General features: G+C 33.4%; 1 protein-coding gene and 1 long non-coding RNA gene across 2 annotated transcripts in view; one reads left to right on the forward strand and one right to left on the reverse strand.

The window, feature by feature from the left end:
- The window catches only part of LOC123668806 (insulin-like growth factor 2 mRNA-binding protein 3), a 91,078-nt gene extending 68,368 nt beyond the window's left edge, over positions 1-22,710 (forward strand). The window contains exons 4-9 of the mRNA XM_045602499.1: positions 9,273-9,440; positions 9,955-10,341; positions 13,579-13,822; positions 19,744-20,127; positions 20,215-20,472; positions 22,615-22,710. Of these exons, the coding sequence (XP_045458455.1) occupies positions 9,273-9,440; positions 9,955-10,341; positions 13,579-13,822; positions 19,744-20,127; positions 20,215-20,472; positions 22,615-22,710 (1,537 nt within the window). The remainder of the gene's footprint in view (positions 1-9,272; positions 9,441-9,954; positions 10,342-13,578; positions 13,823-19,743; positions 20,128-20,214; positions 20,473-22,614) is intronic.
- Positions 11,094-11,873, reverse strand: LOC123669014. The gene is made up of 2 exons (XR_006745664.1): positions 11,745-11,873; positions 11,094-11,463 (listed from the first exon to the last, which is right to left on the reverse strand). It is a non-coding gene; the product is annotated as an uncharacterized LOC123669014 (long non-coding RNA).
- Positions 22,711-26,085: the final 3,375 nt, after the last annotated feature.

Raw genomic sequence — 26,085 nt, forward strand, 5'->3', positions numbered from 1 at the left:
CTTTACAATCTATTTGCAATCCTCATCTCACCTTAAGAAATGACACCACCTCTTTCAATTTCCAGAACAAGCAGAATATGATGTACCGGGAACAATCCATTATTTTGACCCATTTATTTGTTACAAATTCGTTAATCTTCGTGAAGATTTATTAAATAAAACCGTTTTACCGTATCTATCTATATATTAATAATAATAATAATAGTAATATTTTTTTTCAGAAATAAATCCATATTTAAAATTAAATTAAATTATGTGTTGGTAACAAAAACACTTAAAATAAAATAAAACAAAAAGACGGTTAATAACAATTACATTATATACCAGCAAACGTTGTTTTGCCATATATATTATGAAAATTTAGGGTTGTATGTATTTTTTGATGCTAAATCATAATAAAATAAATTATCAAAATATATAAAGAAAAATTATAGGGGTAAATTTAGGAGGATGAAAAATAGACGTTGTTCGATTCTCAGAGCTACCCAATATGCACACAAAAATTCATGAGAATTTGTCAAGGCGTTTCGAATGAATTTAAGTACAAACACCGCGACACGAGAATTTTATATAGGTAAAGTATTAGATAAAATTAAATAAAATACGTGAACAAAAACTTTGTACACCTTTTTACGAAAATTGCGCAGACGGAGTATAAAATTTCACACACTTATAAGAGGAGTGCAGAATGCTAATATTTTTTTAAAATAATGTATAAAAAAATACATTAAATCAATAAAAAAAAATTTTACACACACACAATAATTACAATTTAATTACAACACAAATTGGGAATAAGTTATAGACTGTAGATTAATATTGTTTTTACTGAATGTCAAACGCAATAGCTAATCTATATAAATAAAAATGAATGTTGCTTAGCGAATAACTCGGGAATGGGCCGACCAATTCGGCTTATTTATTTTTTTGTGTTCCTTAAGGCCCACGGCAGGCTTTTAATACTAAAAATAAAATTAAAATAAATTTACTAAATTTTGACAGAACTCGAATTTCAAATTATCTTTATTTTAAAAATATAGAATTCTTTATTTATAATTAGTCATTTGTTTAATGGTTAGCGTAACATCGCATTTGTTTGTACGTTTTTCGTCATCATGGATATATTAAAAATTCGAGTGATTATGGAGTATGAGTTCCGTCGTGGTAGCAAAGCGGCATAAGTGGCACGCAACATCAACGACGTTTACGGTGCGAACACTACTAACGATCGTACCACCCGTTATTGGTTTGCTCGCTTTCGTTCCGGAAATTTTGACCTAAAAGTGGCCATTGACGATCAGTTTAACTGATCAGTTTTTCGCGTCAGTTGAAATATTTGCCCATTGACTGGCGTCACTCCACCCCTTCAGTTTTCGTCCGACCGGGCTGTTTAAAGGACGTGTAGGTACTACCTATTTTTGTTGAGAAAAAAAATGGATTCTGATTCCGAAGTAGAAACATTAATTCTTAAAGCGGCTAGGTACTGTTTGATGCCATATACTGGTCTACAATGATCTTTCATTTTATATGAACAGTTTTTATTATTAGTTGTACCTCATCTGTATTAAGTATGTCAATGGTCAATCGATCATGCACGGTATCGTTGATACCATTAATTATAAACGTATTTATTTATTTCTAAGTATTATTTATATGTATTTATATTAAAAAAAAGTATATCAGCCGGCAGTTACCTATAGCACAAGCATTCCATTGATTACTGTAGAAAGAAACTCGGCTCAAAAATAATTTACACGGTTTATAATTCAGTATATTTGCTAAACAAATTAAATTAAAAGTCTATTAAAATGTAAGCTTTTAAGTAATTATGGTTCAATTTTTAATTTATTTTTTAAAAATACTCGTTGTTTTATATGCGCAGTTGTTTGACTATTACGATTATTAGGCACTAAAAGATTGATTATAGAATTAATTCTTTCAAATGCTATAGATGTAGCAAAAGAAATCGAATATTTAATAGTTTCTTTTTTGTTTTTTTGATTAAATAATATTCAACAGCTATTTACAGCATATACACACACAAACATACACACACACATATACATATGTTTTTTTTTTATGTCACTAGGTCGGCAAACAAGCGTACGGCTCACTTGATGGTAAGCGATTACCGTAGCTTATAGACGTCTGCAACACCAGAAGCATCGCAAGCGCGTTGCCGACCCAATCCCCCCCCCCCCCCAGGAGCTCTGGTCACCTTACTCAGCAACAGGAACACAATACTGCTTGAAAACAGTATTATTTTGCTGTGATCTTCTGTAAGGTCGAGGTACTACCCCAGTCGGGATGCTCCATATTTTGAGCAGGAAATTCCTGCTGTGCCCTACCTCAGTTAAAGATGTTTGTATAAGAGATTCTTAAAAATTGATAACGAATCAGAATGGCGAACATTTCCAGGTAGGCTATTCCATAGTTTAATGCACAGCCTTAATCGTAAGAGTTGCTGTACACTTGCGATTGCGAGACAAACATTTTCAGCCGATTGTCTCTACGTGATCGAAGGTTTAATATATATATCGACCCTTGAAAGGCAATCCTTACTAACCGACATAAATCCGTAAAAAAAAAATACAGTCGAATTGAGAACCTCCTCCTTTTTTGGAAGTCGGTTAAAAATGAATTATATATACCATTCGAATCGCCAGATTTTTCTGCGTCTTGGTAGATTGGTAGCTTTACGATGAGTTTTGTTGTCGCTTAGATATTGCGTGATTTCGATTAGATCTACATTTTGTGCTTACTAAACAACCAAAAAAAGCTATTTTAAGAATATCTAGCAGCTACGACATTCTTAACCTTAGGAATATGAACTTAGTGTGGTTTTCATGTATTTAATTTTTCATTTATTTGTATTTACGTATTTTCACTTGTTATGAAATTTTCCTTCGAAACCACTTAGTAGATTTTACCTACTACCTCAATTGTAATTTATGTGGTTTATATATTTTAACTTGTTAATATATTTTATGAGTGTCATTTATACAAGTTAACTTGAAATAAAGTGGAAGTATATTAGAGTTTAGATATTTTTATTTGTACAAAATGTTTCTTTTTTATCCTCAGTTCCTTGTCATAGTAATTAAGGACAGCAATTTTAATAACTATGTCAAATAAATTTACACTTATCATCACTCCAACTAATTTTGCTGCTATTTTACAAGAATTTTATTTGTTTAGTTTACTATTTTTAATAGTTAGTTTATTAAAAATTCATAATTCATTTACTAAAAATGTGTTATATTTTTTTTGAAAGTATATATATATATATATATATATATATATGTTTTTGGAACATAATACCAGTTTATTATTAATTATTAAACTAATAATAATTGTTGATATGATAAATTTTAATAAATTTTCAATAAATAATTTGCAATAGTGTCACGTTTTGCTTGCAGTCGTCAACTTATTCTAATATATTCTAAGTTTATTAGCAACTTATAATATAATAATAATAATTAGATAAAAAACATTAAACTAAAAAACCTTAAGTATATATATATATACATAATATAATAATTAAAAAATATTATTAAAAGGAGTCCCTTTAGGCAAGGTTTCGAAGATGCTGGCAGCGTTCCCCTTTGAATAGCTAGACTAATTCTTTGTCCGAAGTAGCTGCCAGCTCTTCGGTCTCCTGTGACGTCGAATAACCTTTTCGATATTTCCTTAAAAAGTGTTATAGCACTAGGACCCCACGGACCAAGGGTCTCGACACCGAATGGGACAAAATCATATTCGGAGCCTAGACCCTGTATTTGTCTGCTTTTGTTTTTTCCGCCGCTTCACAAGCCGCATCAGCTCTGTTGTTGGTTCCATGTAGATGGGAAGGGGCCAGCGTGTCTGAACAGGTTGCATCCCATACCAGCACCCGGCCCATCTTCCATGGAATCAAACTCATACCGTCCGGTCTCTTGCAATACCAGTCGGCTCAAGTAGACTTGGCACGTTGACGGTGGCAAGGGACCGGCGTATGATATCGTTAAGTGCGGCATGTCTCGAGAAGCGGCCTGCACTTTTTAGGCATGACAGACCGTGATGTCCTAGCTTATCGACATCACTGCCACAGGGACATTTATGAGGAGCGCAGACCGGAACCCCAAGCCGTAGACAGGTTGCGATTCGGAGCGTGTCAGGGTCAAGAAATATTCCTGTATTTGTTGAAGGGTACGCGTGAAGCCAGTAGCCGGCCTCATGCGTACCCACGGCCAAAAGCCTAGCACGCGCCGAGCCTGTACTAGAGCTTAAAAGATTTTCATAAGTCAATTTGCAGTTTATGTCGTCCCAGCTCCTCTGTGAATTTGGAGAAACTGGAAAATTTTGACCTGGGCATTAAGAAAGCGTTTCTAGCTTCTTCAAACGCAATATATATATATATATATATATATATATAATTATATATATATATATATATATATATATATATATATATATATATATATATATATATTTCGTATATTTTCGTTGTATTCTCTTCCTTTTACAATGGGTTTCACCCTACTATAATTTTTTTAGTTTCAAAAATTATCGCCACTGGTCTATAGTGTTATCCATAACATCCTTATTGTATATGAGAGAGAACTGATTATACACATACATTTTTGATTAGAAAATATGTCGTATTACTCACACAATAATTCCATTATTATTAAAACTTATTTTTATTAATGATACTGCTTCCCATCTAGAAAACTTACGAATCTGACCGCAATGATATTATGAATCCTGAATATTCCTGTTTATCGTTAAGTTATACTTTTAAACTAATCAATTTAGTAGTAAAATTTATATAATTTTATTATCAAAATAGATTACAATACAAGTTGGTTCTTCTACAGGTCTCTATTTTATAGGTCGTAAAGGTCATTTGCAAATATATAATTATAATAGGGTCCTGTGGTCACTCTATTATTGGCTCTTGTACTGTCTCTTGTAATTGTACCATAGTTCGACCCTTTACCGCTATAAATCCTTTTACCCCTTTTAATATAAAGGGGCGTATACGTACCTATATTTTACAAGTTATGATCCGGGAGCCAGGTAGATATTTAGTCAATTATTTCCTCCTAATCGAAACTTGGTATATAACATCGTAATCCAAACATCGTAATACAGGGATTTATATTATGAATACCATCAACTGCGACTCCGTGGGTGGGGCGGGGCGTGCAGTGGAAGTAATTAAAATCAGTCATTGGCTCCCGGACCATTACATGATAATTTATGATTGTTTCTACATATAATTCTAATAAATAAAATCAATTATTCACTGTTACCTAACTATAAATGGGGTTCATCATCACCATCACTTGACCCTATCGCAGTCCACTGCTAGAAAAGGCCTTCACAAGTTCGGGCCAAAAATGGCGTGAACTCATGTATGTTGTGTTGCCCATAGTCACCACGCTGGGCAGACGGGTTGGTGACTGCAGGGCTGGCTTTGTCGCACCGAAAACGCTGCTGCTTGTCTTCGGTCTGTGTATTTCAAAACCAGCAGTTGGATGGTTATCCCGTCATCGGTCGGCTTTATAAGTTCAAAGGTGGTAGTGTTATCCCTTGGTCGCCTCTTACGACACCCACGGGGTGGCTATATTCTTTACTGCCGTAGCCACACAGCATATTATACGCGGTTCTAACAAAATATTTTTCCTCGATTTAGTACTTTTATATTTATATTTTTAGTATTTATTTATATATTATATATATAATGTAATGAGTATGTATTTATTTGTGTATTTAATTCTTTATATGTTTATAATATATACTATCTATATATATATATATATATATTATTGTATTATTAGATTGTAGGATCTACTTTGTTTTTAATTTTCTGTTTTGCCTCTTAATAAACCCTACTCTTTTTATTTTAAAATCTCCTCTACCCCAAGGTTGTCTGGAAGAAATCGCTTACCTAGCGATAAGACCGCCTTTGTGCATAATATTGTTTTGAAAATTTTATTTTTAAAGATGTATGTTATGTAATATGCACAATAAAGTATATTTCTTCTTCTTCTTCTTCTACTTTTTAAAATCCTTTGGAATCGTCAATTATTGTGTTTGCAAGCAAACGAAAAAAAAAAAACGACTTCAATTATATCGACAAGTACCTAATACAACGTAGGTAGACGAAAAGTAAATACGCATTATTAAAAATTACTCCAAAAGTTGTAATAAGATCTCGATGAAATTTAAATATGACCACATGCTAAACATCGGCTTTCGATTAAATTAAAAATTATCAAAATCGGTACACCCAGTAAAAAGTTATGCGGATTTTCGAGTTTCCCTCGATTTCTCTGGTATCACATCATCAGGTCTTGATATATCTAGCTGCTGCCCGCGACGGCGTCTGCGTGAACGCTATACAGCACCAAAAATACCTACGATTCTACCTTTTAAATTAACATTCATTTACCCGTGTCTTCTTTACATTTCATATCTACAGAAAAATCTCATAGATGGCGCTGCTTTAAAATTGTCTTGTAATAAAATAAAAAAAATATAAATATATATATTATAATAAATAGTGTGAAGCTAGCTTATACAGCATGATTATTAACATAATAACAACAACATTCAAATATGCGTCGTTAGATTACACGTTGTTACAGAATGCGTTGAGGAAATAAAGGTTCACTGCTCGTTCCCGGTAGGTGATAGTATGATAATATGTAGCCTATATGTTGACCCGACTTCTTAATAATATTCGTGCCAAATTTGAAGTAAATCCATGCGGTACTTTTTGAGTTTATCCCGGACATACATACAGACAAACAGACAAAAATTCTAAAAACTATATTTTTGGCTTCGGTATCGATTGTAGATCACGCCCAAGTATTCTTTTAAAAAAAATATTCAATGTACAGTTTTGACTTTCCTACCATTTTATTATAGATATAGATATACGGTCGAATTGAGTAACCTCTTTTTTTTGAAGTCGGTTATAAAATGAATCAAAATTTACTAAAAATATACCTACATATTTTACGATATCGAAAAATTGGTTAATGTTTCCACTAGTTATTATCGGGTCAGCCAAATAATAGCTTCTTGTGTAAAGTTTTAACTTAAACAAAAAGTTTCATAAATTTTTACATAATGATTATTATTTACAGTTTTTTATGTTGTTTTGTAAACATTTAAATATTTTTATTATTTAGCAATTTAGTTGAAATTAATTACGTAATATAGAACTTTTTATATATATATTGAGTATTGTTTTCAGTTTATTGAAATGTTTGTACATAGTCTTGCCCTAAATATTGTTACAAAGAAGAAGAAAAAAACATTTCTCTACTGCATGTTACATTAATTACCAGTATAGTGTTAGTTTCATACTGATTAAGATCGGGACAAGATGACCGCCAGTTTTCAGCTTTGATGAAGTCCGGAACCAAGATTGGGTTGATCGAGCTTATGACCCGGCGCCGAGTCTTGCCGAAAAGACCATTGTTGGTTATTGAACATGGTTTTGTTAAGGGGCTTAACTACCTTTTCAAGAGTGGTATCTTGATATGTTTTCATATCTTTTAGAAAAATATGGCTGAGTCACTCCTTCATAGCTAACACCCCACCAAACCATCACTGAATCCGGATAATGCCCACGTTGTTATTCTGTTGACTAATTGGGAAGCTTCCTTTGAGCTCTGAGCATAAATACAGTCATTTTGTTTGTTAAAATATTGCTCAATTGTAAAAATGTTCTCATCCGTAAACAAAATATTTCTGTGACCTCCCTTTGCGTACCGCTTAAATTTGTAGCTATTTTGATTTAACCACCCTATTCTTTTTTAAATTAGCAGTTATGAAATAACCAGTGAGTCTTTTATAGGCTGCAAGTCCTAAGTAATCTTTTAAAATACGCGATATGGTTCTAGGTGCCATCTTCATCTCCTAAGATAAAATATTTTGCTTTCAAACAGGATTTCTACGGATTCTTTCCCTTACAGCTTTGATAGTCTTTTTCGTACGAACACTACGTGGACGGCTAGATCTTTTTCTGTCACAAACAAAGGAAGGTTCATTGTACCTATCAATAGCCCGGTACACAAACTTGACTAATACCAAGCGTATGGAGAGTATTAAAAATTGTATTTGACTACATACATACTTTATGTAATGCAATCACATGGATTCGGTTCTCTTTATCACCCCACTCGCATTTTAATATCAACTAGTAGTCGCCTAGAGGTCAAAATTCGACCATAATTAATTTAAATTATAAGTTTGAACATTACTAAAATAGGTACTGTTTACGAAGATTATAGTTGTATTATAATAAAAAAGGAGTATACGTGTGTGTGTCAAATACATTGTAGTGTGTAATGTTCTTTTTTTATTAATTTAATAATTTCATTCATAATTTAAAAAAAAATATTAGCATTCTGCACTCCTCTATATACCTAAACTATAAGTGTGCGAAATTTCATACTCCTCCGTCCACGCAATTTTCGTAAAAAGGGGTACAAAGTTTTTGTTTCACGTGTTAATATTTAGATAAACATTTTACTATGTATTGGCGTGAAAATGAGAACACAAGGAACAATCATATAAAAATGACTTTCTAAATTCAAATGTAATATTTTGTTTATTTTTGATTGTAACAATATTTATGACCAGACATAATAATTTATTGAAAAATTTTATACTGAATAAAAAAGTAACAAATATTATTTTAAGACTATGTACCTAATTTAAATGCTTAAAAGTAGAAATGCGCGAGGCAGTTGAAAGACAAGTTACAATATTACCATATAATAAATTGTATTGCAATATATTAAGTATTAATTCTTAAACGAGATAACATTTACTAATGCGGGCTTTACGCGTGCGTAAGCAATATCCCTTCGTGAGTATAGTGGTTAACTAGGTAAATACACTGCCAGAGGTCACGCATTGAATGCGAGAGTGCAATGGAATCACTACTTGTGAATGGCAACGATCGCAATTGGCGCGGGAGGGGGCGAAGTAGTGCGCTGCCGATGATGTCATCTCCGTTCCGCCATTTTGTATTGAGGGTTGGCTAGCCGCCTGCTGCCGCCATTACGGAACTAAATATTTGTTTCAATATGTTAATTTGAAATAATTCAATGATATGCAAGTTTTGTTTCTATACGGTCTTATTGGTTTATACCATGCAAGATTCCTATAAAATTTAATAAATATTTTCTTTGGAATAAATTACGATGTTTTGCAATAAAAAGTGATTACCTATCACTTTTTATAACCTATATCGCTTCTCACAGCCGATCAAGGATTCTCATCAGTGGGCTCCCCCTGCATGCTCGCTTCGACACCATCGAGCCCCTGCTCTCACAGTATGGCAACGTGCAACATTGCGACAAAGCAAACTCACGCGATGCCAACACCCAAGCGGTGTACATCACATTCGAGACCCCGGAGCAGGCGCAGCAGTGAGTATAGTCTACAAAATTTGATGACTTCCATTGGGTCCTGTCTTCTCCTATGTCGGGTGCTTGTTGGTACTGCTTTTCTGCGCTTTGTGGACTCTCTTTGCATGATTTTTGATGTCTTTTTCTAACCTTCTTCCTTTCTTACTATCGCAAATTTTATTTCAGGGTATCAATTTACATTCCATAAATTGAATGCATGGATTTGCTGTTTAATCTATCACCTAAGTGTGTTCAAAAAACTTCAGATTGCAAAACTATTTCATTGTATTTTTTATTGCATGCGTCGATTTATATTTTTACACCTATATTACGTTTGTACACAATTTAGACTAAAAATATAATTTGGTTTATAAGTTTTGTGTATCATTGTAAAAAAAAACGAATTTATTTCATACATGATTTGCATAATTCTCACAGTATAGAAGTAAAGATAAGAATTAAGATTATCACGAAATAAGGAGCAAACTACAATTTGTTTAGTGTAAGAAAAAATAATATAAGTTTTGTGTGACAGGGCTATCAATGGTCTAAACGGGTGCGAAGTGGAGGGCAGTCGTATGAAGGTGGAGGCGGCGGATGGGATGGCGCGAGGCGGCCGGCGTGGGCGGCCGGGTGGCGGCCGCGGCGGCGGCGGCGCACCTGGCACTGGGGCTCGCCCTACGGACTTCCCGTTGCGCTTACTCGTTCAAAGCGACATGGTTGGCGCTATCATCGGCCGCCAGGGCAGCACCATCCGTCTCATCACCCAGCAAAGCCGTGCTCGTGTCGATGTTCACCGTAAAGATAATGTCGGCTCACTGGAGAAGGCAATCACCATTTACGGCAACCCTGACAATTGCACAAATGCGTGTAAAAGAATACTCGAAGTGATGCAGCAGGAAGCAAATAATACAAACAAAGGGTCTGTATTTTTTTAATTAAAATATATGTAAAAATATATTATATTATCAAAATATATGACTAAAACATAAGTTTGTGCAATTCTCCACGTCGTTGTGCTAAAATTATGTGGTGATACCTGTACAGTTAAATTACTTTGCACTTACAATATAACATGTCTTAGTGTAAACTCTAAAATAATGATTCTAACAAGATCGTTTCTCAAACAAAGGATAAAAGTTTCTTTTATATAAAATTCTCATATCACAGTGCTAGGGGCCAAACTCCTCCAAATCGATTTGACCAATTGTTATGAAATTTTTATGCGTTTTTCATTTTTTGGCAAAATTTTTATGTTTTGGCATTGAAAAATACATACAACCCTAAATTTTTAACCCATCTACCAACCCCTGTTTTTTATTTAATAGCGTTTAACGACAAAACAACGTTTGCCGGGTTAGCAAGTAATATATCCTCGTCCTGCCCAGGCGCTTAATTTCTAACTTACTAAATATGCCCATTGCCATTCCTACAGTACAATATATTTCTAAGCGTTCCTGCCCAGAACAACTTTCGATGATTTTTGCAACTTACACTAGAAATATTTATTATTATTTATTATTTTTTTGGGATATAAGGGCACTGTGTTTTACTGATTCTTGTGGCAATTTGGTCGATATCTTTTGGTCTTTTAAAAGGACACTAGGCAATCCTATTTATGCTATTTATCAATTTTAGAGAACATTGGGTACATTAAAATAAAACTTCGTAAGATACGTATAATCAAACTTTTATTGAATTTAATAATTCAGTCTTCACAGAGATCCATCATAGTAGCTCAACTAATCAACTTTCGAATTTTGTTCGGTATCATTTGGCACATAAGACGGCTCTAATATATTGAGTGTTTTTGGTTGAAATTGCTGTTCCAACCATACTTTTTAAAGGGATATTGACGACGACGGCACACTGACTACTGACCTTCCTCGTTCATGAGAACTACCTGCAGACGATCCTCGTACTGCTCTTCCGCGGTCACTTCTTGCAGTCGAATAGTTAACTCCTTCAGATTCCGAGGAATCGCTGTCGCTTACCCATTGTCTTTCCCGTGCTGGATTATGTTGTGGATCTCCACAGTCATCATCTGAAGTTATGAAGTCGCCTATGTCTGAATTCTCGAGAAAACTTTCAATATTCAGTGTCCCTCAAGTCTATACCAATAACAAGTATTATTAACTAAATGTACCCGATGGGATTTTAAAAGGACATAATACAGTTTTTCATTTGTAAAAATAATAATAAAAATAAAAAGAAACTACTAAAATATTACTTATTTGGGTTATGTAACTATTAAACTCAAGATTTAAAAACTTATTGCTCACTAAAAATCTATGATTACAATGAAAAAAAATGGATAAATCTTACCTCTACGTGGACGACGTTCCATCTTGACCATGTGGACTGACACTAACGTAAGGTATTTTGTCTATGTAATCCAAAATGGATGCTCCGTCATTGACAACAATCCAACCAATCAGGCGCAAGTAGTAAAATTGTAATAAAAAGGCAATCGAGACTAATAGGCGCGAAATTCGAATAATAATAATAAAGACGTTTATTCACAAAGCATAAAAAAACAAAAGATTTCCTAGTCTAATTTACAGAGATTTTATAAAAAAAATGCTATGAATATGTCATTTATAAATGACACTGGGCAAGTATATTTTGAGATTTAAAAAGAACAATGGACAGGACGAGTATATAAACCTTTAATTTTTTTTTTTTTTTTTATTTTTTTTTGTAAGACTCGCCTAGTCACAACATTTTCCATTATCACTTGACGAAAATTCTAGGTTCAAATGTAAAATATTTTAATGAGGGAACTTCCATAAATTAAGAGAGCTCAAAAGGGGGTGGGGGAGGAAGGTCCAATGAAATCTCATTTAAGCCGAGGTCGATAATCAAAAATCTCACATCAACTTGAAAATATAAAATATTAAGGATGTTAAAAAAAATCATTTTGAGGGTTTATTTTGCCAGCTAAAATAAATCTCATGGCTAATCAAATTGTTTAGTTTTTGCTTTGAATTTTATTTAATTTAAATAAATTAACTATAGTATACTTGGACAGTTTATTATTTCCCGTTAATCTCTATTATATTTAGCGTCAATTTAACGTAAGGGAAGGGGGGGTCCAGGCAAATCTCACTAAATCACCCATACCAAATACTCACCCAAGGAACTGATTAAAAAATATCTCACGTAATTAAGTGCAATCACATTACTGTTAAAGAGATACAACTTAAAAGGTCGATATTTAAGAATTTTTAACTTTTTAAAAAATTATTTCCATATCTGTAACAGATACAAATAAAATTAAGAAATTAAAAGAAAAATTATAAATAAATAAATAACATATATTATGGGTGTAGTTTATAACATATTTTATTGTATATTTTCATATTTATTGTATACTATCTGTGCACGCGACTTCGTCCGCGTAGAATTAAAACAAAAATTATTGTTCAGTTACTAGTTACAAAATAAAAAAATTTAAATAAAAAAAATCTACAATAAAAGTAGCCTAAGTTACTCTTTATTACATCAGCTATCTGCCAGTGAAAGTCCCGACGTGGTACGAGATCCCACTGCAAATTAGTGCATGTATCGAGGTTTTCCTAAAAATCAAATTTTTATGTATATTTACGATTCGAAGAATAAATATCGACCAAGGTTGCTTAACAAAATGTGGCCACTAGTATTTTAATTAAATTTTTGTTAATTTATTTGGTCAGCTGACTTTAATTTTCCTTCAAGATAACTAAAAAAGCTTTTTTTTTTCATGCGATTGCATCTCCAAGCTGCCACTTCCCGCACCACCTACAGAGTCGCAACTGACGATCTTGGATATAATATTTTAATTTCCTAAAGCATGTAACGAAATTTCGATTGGGAGGAAATTGGTCATGAAAATCTGTCACTGGCTCCCGGACCATTAACATTATTTGAGGGATGACCGTATTCAACAGATTTTATTTTTTGGTTTGAGAATGGATCGATTATTCTTTTTCACCATTGCATTGCATTACATTTTTAGGGATATTTCTATTAACAATTGTGAATCTAAAAATTATACTTGATTAATTGAAGCGAAACAGGTTTTAATAGCCTATTCTACCCGATAACTTATTCGTAACTAATATGCAGGACAAACCTTAGCAACAAAAATCAGCTCCTAAATGCTAAATTATCTTTACAGAGAAATATGTCTCAAGATCCTGGCACATAATAATCTAATCGGACGCATCATTGGCAAAGGTGGAAATACCATTAAAAGAATTATGCAAGAAACTGATACCAAGATCACTGTATCTTCTATAAATGATATTAATAGCTTCAATTTGGAGCGAATCATTACTGTTAAAGGAACCATTGAAAACATGGCTAAAGCAGAGTCACAAATTTCAGCAAAACTACGCCAGAGTTACGAAAATGATCTGCAGGCAAGTATTTATTAAAAACTAGCGACCCGCCCTGGCCTCGCACGGTTGCCAAAACTATCAGCGTACTTCTACTATTTTATGCATGTATTATCAACGTGAAGCAAAAACTATACCTCTTTTTACGAAAATTGCGCAAGGAGTATGAAATTTCGTACACTTTCAGGAGATAAGATTGCTAATATTTTTTAAAAATTATGCATAAAAATATATTAAATCAATAAAAAAAAACATTACACACGCTATAGTCGTTACAAAATAATAGGCCCGTTTGGACATAAATAGCCAAAAACCATACAACACTCTGCATTCGATACTCACGATAAATCGATTCAAGTTTGTATGAGTATTTGATCGTTTTGATTATGTAATGTAAAGTGTATTTGATTAAAATTTTGATCAGAAAAACTTAAACACGACACAACATTTAATTACGATTAAAATCGAATGAAGCTGGTAAAATTCAGTAATTAATTAGTTACAGCACTAGCGTTTTAAAAAAAAAACTAACTGTTTTTGAGATATTTCGTAATAATTAGAAATACCATGCTACTATAAAGTAAGCGCGAAAAGAATACTCCCAATATATTTTATCATATTATTCGCCAAAAATCGTGCGTATGTTTTAAAAACACTTTATTTTATTGTTTCTTACAGTTTCATACCAAGTTACGTTCTAGGGTATTTGTCAAATGTCCAAACGGGCCTCTTATTTAATGACGACTTTACCATTTATTTGACACATACGCATATTATTATACTCTTTTGTATATTGTCACTCTGTAGTCAAATTAATTTTTTTTTAAGAAGGATCTTTATTTTCAGAACTTTTTGGTTTTCTTTAATTTATATTTTTAATTGTGGTCGAGTTTAGACCTCTAGGCGACCACTAGTACATATAAACCTTCCTCTGGAATCACTCTATTTACGAAAGAAAACCTCATCAAAATCCGTTGCGTAGTTTTAAAGATATTAAGTATAGGTACATACAGTAGGAAGCGACTTTGTTTTGTGCTATGTAATGTAATATTATACTGCTTTACAATAGCCTTGAACTAAATTTTAAAGCTAAGACAAAAATAAATAAGTGTTTTGTGTTAATTTACTATCTCAATGAGCATGATGATTTTCACGATACTAAATAACTTATATATTCAATAGCAAATTAAATCTTCTTACATCCTAACTAGTGATGTTGCCGGATCGTCAAAAATGGATATCCGCGGATACGGATCCGGATACGGATATTTACGGCCGAACCCAATATTCAGTCTATCTCTGGTTATGTCCTACTAGAGACAGAAATATCTATCTATCATTCATTTTACTGACCCAATAAACTTGTCGACGATAGGCAATCTTATCCTTCAAAGCTATCTATCGAGAGGGAGGATAGCTTACCAGAGATAACAGTTCGTATGAAAATGACAGTTTAAGCGTCCCAATAATAATAGTTCTATCTATCAGTAACGTTGGTTTCTTTAGTAGCAACAATATCCGATCTATAGTTTTCGGGGGATAACTAAGATTTATTAATTGCAAAAGTATTTTCTTTGTTTAAAATAAAATTAATTTCGAGTGAAAAATAATGACAGACTCAAGTTCAAGTAGCAGTTCAAGTGATATTGCTCTTTTGCAACAATTAATTGAATAAAAATAATAAGTTTCTTGTGAAATAATACTTACTTTACTCATCTTGTGAATAAAATAATATATAATTGTGTTTGCTCGCAAACGAAAAAAAAACGACTTCAATTACATCGACAAGTAATACAACGTAGATCGACGAAAAAATAGTCAAGTAACTACGGTTATCAAAGATTACTCAAAAAGTAGTTATCAGATCTCGATAAAATTTATATGTGACCACATGATAAACATCAGCTTTCGATTAAATTAAAAATTATCAAAATCGGTACACCCAGTAAAAAGTTATTAAGGATTTTCGAGAGTTTCCCTCGATTTCTCTGGGATCCCATCATCAGATCCTGGTTTCCTTATCACGGTACCAAACTAGGGATATCCCCTTTCCAACAAAAAAGAATTATCAAAATCGGTACATCCAGTAGAAAGTTATGCAGTATAATACAACGTAGGTCGACAAAAAAAGCGTCAAGTAAAAACGCATTATTACATATAACTCGAAAAGTAGTGGTTAGATCTCAAATAAATTTAAATGGGACCAATTGGCACACATCACCTTTCGATTAAAACAAAATTTGTCGAAATCGGTCTACCCGGTCAAAAGTTCTGATGTAACATACATAAAAAAAAAACAATACAGTCGAATTGAGAACCTCCTCCTTTTTTGGAAGTCGGTTAACAATTTGGTGAATGATTGTATAATTTGCAATGATCAAAGCAAGTTATCACTTGGGTCGCAAATTATACAAATTCAAACGAAACGACGATTAAATAAAGCGTAATGGCCTCGTAGCGTCTTGTCGCGTCGTGTTAAAACGTTCCGTTACTAGATTTACCATGCATTCCATATTAAAATAATATCATTTATTATGAATTAAAAAATCTGTGTAAAAATTAATTTGCCCATATTTTTATACAATAACAAGATTACTTTATATAACAAGATTACTTTAATATGAATAAAATTTGTATGACAAATTTAAATACTACAAAACATCTATGTAACATAACTGAGGCCGTCTGTGATGCTGCGTATACTGGAATGTAAGGGAGAGCTCAGGTAGCCGGTCTATCTACAGCTTACGGCCGAACCCAATATTCAATCTATCTCTGGTTATGTCCTACTAGAGACAGAAATATCTATCTATCATTCATTTTACTGACCCAATAAACTTGTCGACGATAGGCAATCTTATCCTTCAAAGCTGTCTATCGACGAGAGGGAGGATAGCTTACTAGAGATAACAGTTCGTATGAAAATGACAGTGTAAGCGTCCCAATAATAATAGAGTTCTATCTGTCAGTAACGTTGGTTATCTTTAGTAACAACAATATCCGATCTATAGTTTTCGGGGGATAACTAAGATTTATTAATTGAAAAAGTATTTTCTTTGTTTAAAATAAAATTAATTTCGAGTGAAAAATAATGGCAGACTCAAGTTCAAGTAGCAGTTCAAGTGATATTGCTCTTTTGCAACAATTAATTGAATAAAAATAATAAGTTTCTTGTGAAATAATACTTACTTTACTCATCTTGTGAATAAAACAAACAATTTGGTGAATGATTGTACCTATAATTTGCAATGATTTGTATAATTTGAATTTTGATTTGTAAAAAAAATTATACAAATTCAAACGAAACAACGATTCAATAATGCGTAATGGCGTCGTAGCGTCTTTTCGTGTCGTGTTAAAACGTTCCGTTACTAGATTTACCATGGATTCCATATTAAAATAATATCATTTATTATAAATTAAAAAGTCTGTGTAAAAATTAATTTGTCCATATTTTTATAAAACAAGATTACTTTAATATGAATAAAATTTGTATGACAAATTTAAATACTACAAAACATCTGTGTAACATAACTGAGGCCGTCTGTGACGCTGCGTATACTGGAATGTAAGGAAGAGCTCAGGTAGCCGGTCTATCTACAGCTAACTGGAGATAGTAGTCCCCTATGCGAATTATTGGGACAACTACAAAGGATAGATAGTTAGTTATTAGCAGTCGATGATAACTACCTATCTCTATCTTTAGATTGAATATTGGGTTCGGCCGTTAGTGGAGATAGTAGTCCCCTATCCGAATTATTGGGACAACTACAAAGGATAGATAGTTATTAGCAGTCGATGATAACTACCTATCTCTATCTTTAGATTGAATATTGGGTTCGGCCGTAAGTGTCAAGATCCGCGGATACGGATACGGGATCTTTATTTACTTACGGCCGAACCCAATATTCAATCTATCTCTGGTTATGTCCTACTAGAGACAGAAATATCTATCTATCATTCATTTTACTGACCCAATAAACTTGTCGACGATAGGCAATCCTATCCTTCAAAGCTGTCTATCGACGAGAGGGAGGATAGCTTACCAGAGATAACAGTTCGTATGAAAATGACAGTGTAAGTGTCCCAATATTAATAGAGTTCTATCTGTCAGTAGCGTTGGTTATCTTTAGTAACAACAATATCCGATCTATAGTTTTCGGGGGATAACTAAGATTTATTAATTGAAAAAGTATTTTCTTTGTTTAAAATAAAATTAATTTCGAGTGAAAAATAATGGCAGACTCAAGTTCAAGTAGCAGTTCAAGTGATATTGCTCTTTTGCAACAATTAATTGAATAAAAATAATAAGTTTCTTGTGAAATAATACTTACTTTACTCATCTTGTGAATAAAACAAAAAATTTGGTGAATGATTGTATAATTTGCAGTGATTTGTATAATTTGAATTTTGATTTGTAAAAAAAACAAAAAAAAAATACAAACGAAACGACGATTCAATAAAGCGTAATGGCGTCATAGCGTCTTTTCGTGTCGTGTTAAAACGTTCCGTTACTAGATTTACCATGGATTCCATATTAAAATAATATCATTTATTATAAATTAAAAAGTCTATGTAAAAATTAATTTGTCCATATTTTTATAAAACAAGATTACTTTAATATGAATAAAATTTGTATGACAAATTTAAATACTACAAAACATCTGTGTAACATAACTGAGGCCGTCTGTGACGCTACGTATACTGGAATGTAAGGAAGAGCTCAGGTAGCCGGTCTATCTACAGCTAACTGGAGATAGTAGTCCCCTATGCGAATTATTGGGACAACTACAAAGGATAGATAGTTAGTTATTAGCAGTCGATGATAACTACCTATCTCTATCTTTAGATTGAATATTGGGTTCGGCCGTTAATCAGTGTGTCGGCACGTGAAACGGCCTGATAACGATAGTTAACGTCATGCCCGCCGTAACGACGGGTAGGACTGGTTTCAACTTGATTTACGCGCGTATTGTTTTGTTAACCGACTTTCACAAAAGGGAGGAGATTCTCAATTCGTAAATTTTTTTTTAATGTATGCTACCTCAGAACTTTTTACTGAATAGACTGATTTCGATGATACTTTTTTTTAATTGAATGTGTTGTGTGTCACGTGGCCCTATTAAAATTTAATTGAAATTTAAGAAACACTTTACTAGTTATATCTAATAATAGGTATTTACTGGACAACTTTCGTCGATTTACGTTTGTGTTATCATAGTACATAACTTGTCACTGGGTTCACCGATTTTAATAATTCTTATTCTATTCGAAAGCTGGTGCTTGTCTTGTAGTTTCAATTAAATCTGATCGAGATCTGATAACTACTTTTGTAATTGAAGTCGGTTTTTTTTTCGTTTGCGAGAAACCATTATTTAGCAACCAAGTCCAGGAAACGGCGAGAATCTAAAAAGCTTAATAAACTGCGGTAAAATCCGACAAAGTTCTTTCAATAAAAAAGTTAATTGTTTTTCATTTTATTATATTTATAAAAATAAAGTCATAACTTTCTATGTGCAAAATTGATCTTATAAGATAGTGGATTTAGTATATTTGAGTTCTATACTTTAGTATGGTAACTTACTAGAATATATGTTTGGTATTAAAGGTGACAAGGGATTTTTTAATTATACTTCTCTAAGTTACTCGTATTATACAGTATTTTATCCTGTCAATTGAATTTGTAAATTAATAAAAGATCCGCATGAAAAGTGACGGATACGGATCTTATTTTTCCCGTGGATATCCGCGGATACGGATACGGATATCTGGAACATCACTAATCCTAACCAAAAGTAAGAACAGGTATCTGGTATTTATAACAACAACAGAAACTGAATTTGAAAAAAGTCTACCTAAGCACAGTAAAGTCCATTTGTAGCTAGACAACATTTGCTTAGAAATTTTTAAGATTGTTTATTTATGAGTTATTTTTCGCTGAACAGGTGCTGGCGCCGCAGAGCATTATGTTCCCAGGACTGCATCCGATGGCGATGATGTCGACCGGCCGCGGATTTTGTGGTGCACCGCCTCCCTTCCCACCGCCCATTTATGCGCCGCTGGCTGGCCAGGGCGGTGCGCAACAGGGTGCAGGCGACTCGCAAGAGACCACTTATTTGTATATCCCTAATAATGCGGTGGGCGCTATCATTGGTACTAAGGGTTCGCATATTCGGAACATCATTCGATTCAGTAATGCTTCTGTGAAAATAGCGCCACTCGAACAAGATAAAGGAGTGGAGGGCGGCACCAGCGCGGGCGCAGGTACTGCAGCTGCACAACAAGAGCGCAAGGTTACCATCGTAGGCAGCCCCGAGGCACAGTGGAAGGTATAGAAATCAGTTACGGACTTTAAACTGTATATTAGATCATAAATAATATATTTCAGAATGTAACACTAATATTTCATATTTCAGGCGCAGTATCTGATCTTTGAAAAGATGCGAGAGGAAGGTTTTATGTCCGGTTCTGATGACGTGCGACTGACTGTTGAGATTGTTGTGGCTTCGTCTCAAGTCGGGCGCATCATCGGCAAGGGAGGACAAAATGTTCGTGAGCTCCAACGTGTCACTGGCTCGTTGATCAAGCTCCCGGAGCAGCCGCAACCGCCTGCAGCCGCTGCGCACGATCATGAGACCACAGTGCACATTGTTGGACCATTCTACAGCGTCCAGGTTTGTACCAATAAAAATCGTGTACTTTTTTGTATTTTAATACATTAACAATTATTGATATATAAATTGAGAAGAGAGCTTATTTATAACCGCACCTGACCATGTGACAATACTTATGTTATATGTTTTTATTTAAGTGGCGGGATAGTGTAGTATGTTGTTAATTTGGTTTAATACACATATTTGCGACCCTCACTTGCTGCATGTATTTGCGGTGTTAAATAAAAACTATGTATACTAGTAGTTTTATATATCATAATAACAATTTTACATTCAATCATGGTAAAAAAAAAAAATAATCAAAAGAATTTTTCAACTAACTTTTTTTTTTTTTTTTTTAATAAAGGCATTGCAAAGTCATTTAGTATGGTAATGAAAAATTAGAACAAAGCTAATATGTTGCTAAGCGAAATTTGTAAGTTGTTCATTTTTGAGATGATATATTAAAGTTAATTTTTTTTAATGTTAGTTATTTAGTATTCATTAATATTTGAAGCAAAGGTAAATTAAGTTTTTCATTTATGTCGAGGATGTCTTTCTAAAAATAATCAATTAATCATGCTTAGTCTAAAAAAAAAACTAAGTTAAATTTTCATTAAAAAAGTAAGTAAGAGTAATAGCTACAATTAGGTCGTCGAAAAAATTGTCAATGAATACGCATAATTAAATGTGAGAAATAATTTTAAAAAAATCTCTTCAGATCTCGATCAAGTTACATGCACCAGCTTCCATTTAAAAAAAAATAATACTCAAAATCGAAGAAGATGAAGTAACACACATAAAAATATTTAGAATCATCCCTTTTTCTCGGTTAAAAAGTACATGCACCAGCTTCCATTTCAAAAAAAAAAAGAATACTCAAAATAGAAGAAGATGAAGTAACACACATACAAATATTTAGAACCATCCCTTTTTCTCGGTTAAAAAGTAGAATCTTCTAAAAGAAAATCGATTTCAAAATAGTAAAAAAAAAATAAGATACTTAGATACGGAATTGTGTTATTCAAGAGTATTTTAATGTCCAATTTTTTAATTGTTTTGGAAATTGATTTATATTTTTATTGCATAATTATTGTTGTCGCGTCATTTGGAAGATAAACATTTTGTTCACCTGCTGAACTTACATAAATACATGAAGATATGAATTGTTTATAAGAAAGATTTTTGAAACTTAATATAAACGTATATTACAAAAACCATTACGAACATTTCAAAATTTTTATATGGTAAACTATCTTGTTGGTATTGATTATATAATTTCATCTCAAAATTGAACTATACTGATATAATTTAGAAAAAAATAAAAGTAAATAGGTAGGATATTTAGGATGTTGTTAAGATTTGAGTTGAATGAAAGGCTTATATTTGTGCATGTAAGAGAATGTTATTTATTATGTTTTAAACGAACGTCGCACGTATACACGAGTACATGTAGTTACAAGTCCAGTTTCGAGGTTGCGGTCGTCGGGGAGTCGTCGGCCGCCTTAAGATAAGTACTCAATTTTAAATAGCTGGCGCGATGCGAAATGGTTCAAGTAATTGGCGACTCACTGCGGTATAATAAATGTTTAAATGTTGTAGCAGTTGCCCGAAGCGGGATGAGAGCCCTGTGACGACGTGCACACAGTTGGTGATGTCACAATGAAATGCCACTTAACGGCCGTCATGACAGCACGTTTTAGTTTTCATCTTTCGATAGGTGAGTTCTTCTTCTATTTATATAAACACGAGGCGAATGTATCAATCAAACACTGCGACGTTTTATTGAATAAATGTTAAATAAATACTCTTTGTATTTTTATTATTAACAATGTAAGTTTACGTGGACGTTGTAACTACATGTACATAGTTATAGGGTATATAAGTTCCTTGAAAATTGTGTGAATATATTATGCGATAATTTGTTTGACTATAAGAATGAAAGGTTTTCGTTTCAAATGAAGTATGAAGGATGTATGAAGGAAACCTTTACTTGGTGTGCTTATGTTAATATAATATTTTTTTTGCTGTGCGATAAACGTGTGCTTTTCGTCTATTTTACGTTATTCTTTTACCTAAAGAGATGCGCATCGAAATGGTAATTTTATCTCGATGTATTAGATAGTATGACAAAATAGTGATGTAACCCGTTGCTGGTTGCAGTCAGCGCAGCGGCGCATTCGTGCGATGGTTGCGCAGGCGAGCGCCCCCGGCCGCCACCGCCGTGCCGCGCCGCCGCCGCCGCCCGCGCAGCAGTAGGCAGCGGCAGCTTCGCCGTTACCGACACCACCACCACCCGCCGCCACCTCTCCGCCGTCACTCCACAGCCAGCCCCGCTCCGCCTCAGCCCGAATCCCACCCTGAACTCTAGACCGAAGACCCGGCTCGGTTCAGCTCTGTCCTTTAACCCGCTGTGCGCAAACTTTGAGCGCTTCGATTTGTTGGCAGCCTGTGTCCAATGTTGTTGTTGACGTAATTATATTAACGTAGTGAATTATAATTAAATACTATTGACGAATTTTATCCCAGGATTAACGTTAATAATAATTAATTGGATATCTATCTATACATAACCTATATATATATATATATATATATATATATATATATATATATATATATATATATATATATATATATATATATATTATATATTATTCATATACACTATTTTTTTAACGATAGTGACAGTTATGAATTATTAGCCGGAATATATTTAATTGTTATATTGTTTTCATACCATGTTATACAGCATTGTAAAGAGTTTTCACTTAAGCAATAGTTGACGATTATGTTCTCTATACATATACACATGTTAGTAGCAATAGGTTCTATAGTACAGCACAATTTTTATACAAACGAGAAGTAAAGCATATTTTGTTTTGTTATGAAATAATAGATTAATCTGTTGAAACACTACAATATACTGTTACTATTAGTCGAAAGGGTGTGTGGGAGTGCGAACACTGATATGGAATGGAGAAACACGACATCGCTTTACTCATGAGGCTCAATGACAAAAGCTTTGCATCTTAAAGTAAGAAAATCATAAACAACGTGCGTGCAAGCCGATAAGAGGTGCTTGACCGACCGCCGACTTATGGATGGGCTGACCAACAGACTGACTGACCATAAGACGGACCACGCGACAGACTGACTAGGGGACTATTATGTCGAATCAACCAGCGGCGCTGCACTTCACCTGCGATGGATATAAATATTTTTGATATAGTAGTCAACGTTGGACGGTAAGGTTTAAAAGGTACGAGTTTTAATTTTTAAGTGACATTTGTTGATCGTTTTCTTTGTAATTTTGTCTTTGTTAGCTTTATAACGGTTTTCCTGTATCGATGCGACATGGCGATCGTTAACCGAGCCGCACCGGCGCTGCCAGTGCGGAGCGATGCGGAGCGGTCGTTCGGTTCCACGCAACGATACGGCTTTATGCGAGTGTACGATTTGCGTTATAATTGTGCCAAGTGAGATTTAATTATGAAAGTTTTAAGATTAAGTGAATGATATCAAAATTAATGAAAAAGCTTATTTATATTATATAAGCTATATTTATATTTATAATTGTGATAATAATATATGGAAGTTTTGTCAAAAATTTAGGAATGTTTTAACGTTCTTAATATATTACGTCTCTCGAGCAGTGGTGTAACGAACCTTCGCCTAATGTTTACTAAAAGATTTTTTTTTGCATAAAGCCTAGCTGTTTTCCATCCAATATAACTTGTCAACGGCGTAGGTATGTAGTTCGAGGCAGATATATAAATTGCATGTCAAATCAAGCTATTGTGTATCATATAAGCTTCAATATTTTTTTTTCACACTAGATGATTTCTTCACTAATAGTATAATGAATATAGCAATTTTTACTCATTTATTTAGAAATTTCCCACAAACGAATAACTAAGATCCAACATAGCATCGTTGACATTCGCTATTATATCATTCATTACAACTCTGCTCAGAGGTTAAAATGTATAAATTATATAAAACACGCCGTAGATTAGCGTTCGCTCCCAGGTGCATAAAATAATTTTCATTAACTTTAAACTGGCCCGCCGCTCCGCCGCGACTTTAACCACCTGAGCGCCTATGCAGCCGCTAGCAGACCACACCTGGATACTTCCACATATTATTTAAAATTATCTCGCTCTTGGCATTTATTTTCACCTAATGTACAATTACCGAACGATTTATAGATTTGTATCCGCGGAGCTAAACAATTTATAACAACAATTTTAATAAATATTTGAAATAGTCGTTCTTTGCGAGTTTTTGCTGTACCTTTCTGCATACCGTACATAATGTAACTATTTATGTCTAATATTTTGTATTTTCCTGACTACCTATTGAATTTATTTTTCGAAATAAATATCATATAAGGTCGCTTATTATTGGTTAATTTGGGGTATCTATATAACCGCATTTTAAAGGCGGTGTTTAGATAAGAAAAATTTAAGTTTTGAAAAGTCTTTGAAAGATGACAGTAGTTGGACAATAAGTAAAAACTTTATTTGACTTATCATGACAATCAGAAAACATAACGAACATATAAATAACTTGCAAAGCACTAAGGTCAATATTGGGAACAACTGGTATAATTGAGGACGAGATATAAATATGAATTGAATGTTATGGTAAATAAAGGTGTACTTTAAACGTTCCTTGCTTAATCTAAGGAAACCCTTCGCTCCCGCTTGTCATTTCATGCCGTACTGTTATTATGTTATTTATATTATTACAAATGGCAATTCAACTTAAACAAATTTTTATCATTGCATGTTTTATGCACTCGTGTACTAAAATATTAGTAAACAATTGGAACGTCTTTTTTACTTATTTTATGACCATTAAGTAATAACAAAGTTAATAAATATGTATGATATTCAGATGCAAGACAGCGTATGCGTGGGGTAGTTTTAGTTTTAAACAATAGGTTCATAGATATTACGATACACGTCTCATACTGGGTTTTTGCGAAGTTTATGTTTATCAAGATTTTGAACTGTCATTTTGCTTCTTCATGTAAATGTGGCTTTTTATGTAAGCCTTATTGTAGCCTAAGTTTTTCCTGTTTGATTGTGAAGAGATCTTATCATGTAACGATTTGTTAGTATTCTGATACACTATAGGTGTGTATTTTATTGAATATTAACAAAATGTACACGATATGATCTTTGACATTATTAGCTACTCAATTAAAGTTAAAAGTTCCTTAATCTTTTTAGGCACATTTTGTAGTTGTGTGGCTAATAAAGTTGTCAAAATGTATTAATAATAGTAACAATTCGCGTTTTTGCAACAATCGTACTACCTAGTAGTTACACCATATTGCGAATAGTCTAGGAATCTAGGTAAATAAGAAGGCGCCTGCCAAAAACCAGGTAAACGGAAACTGGCCGGCGATTGTTTTTTTTTTTCCTTTTATAAAATATCAATCTGTTTCAAACCTTCATCTGAACAGTTCAAAAATACCCACAGGTATAACCTCGATTTACTAAGTAAAATATGCGCGAGCGCGTCGGCCGGTTTTTTTTTGCAGTACACTGTTAAACGGTCGCTCTACGGCGACCGGAGGAGTGTACATATATATAGGCATGTCGTTAATTCCTTCCAATTGTA

Source organism: Melitaea cinxia, chromosome Z (assembly GCF_905220565.1).
Source record: "Melitaea cinxia chromosome Z, ilMelCinx1.1, whole genome shotgun sequence".
NCBI classification, from domain to species: Eukaryota; Metazoa; Arthropoda; class Insecta; order Lepidoptera; family Nymphalidae; genus Melitaea; species Melitaea cinxia.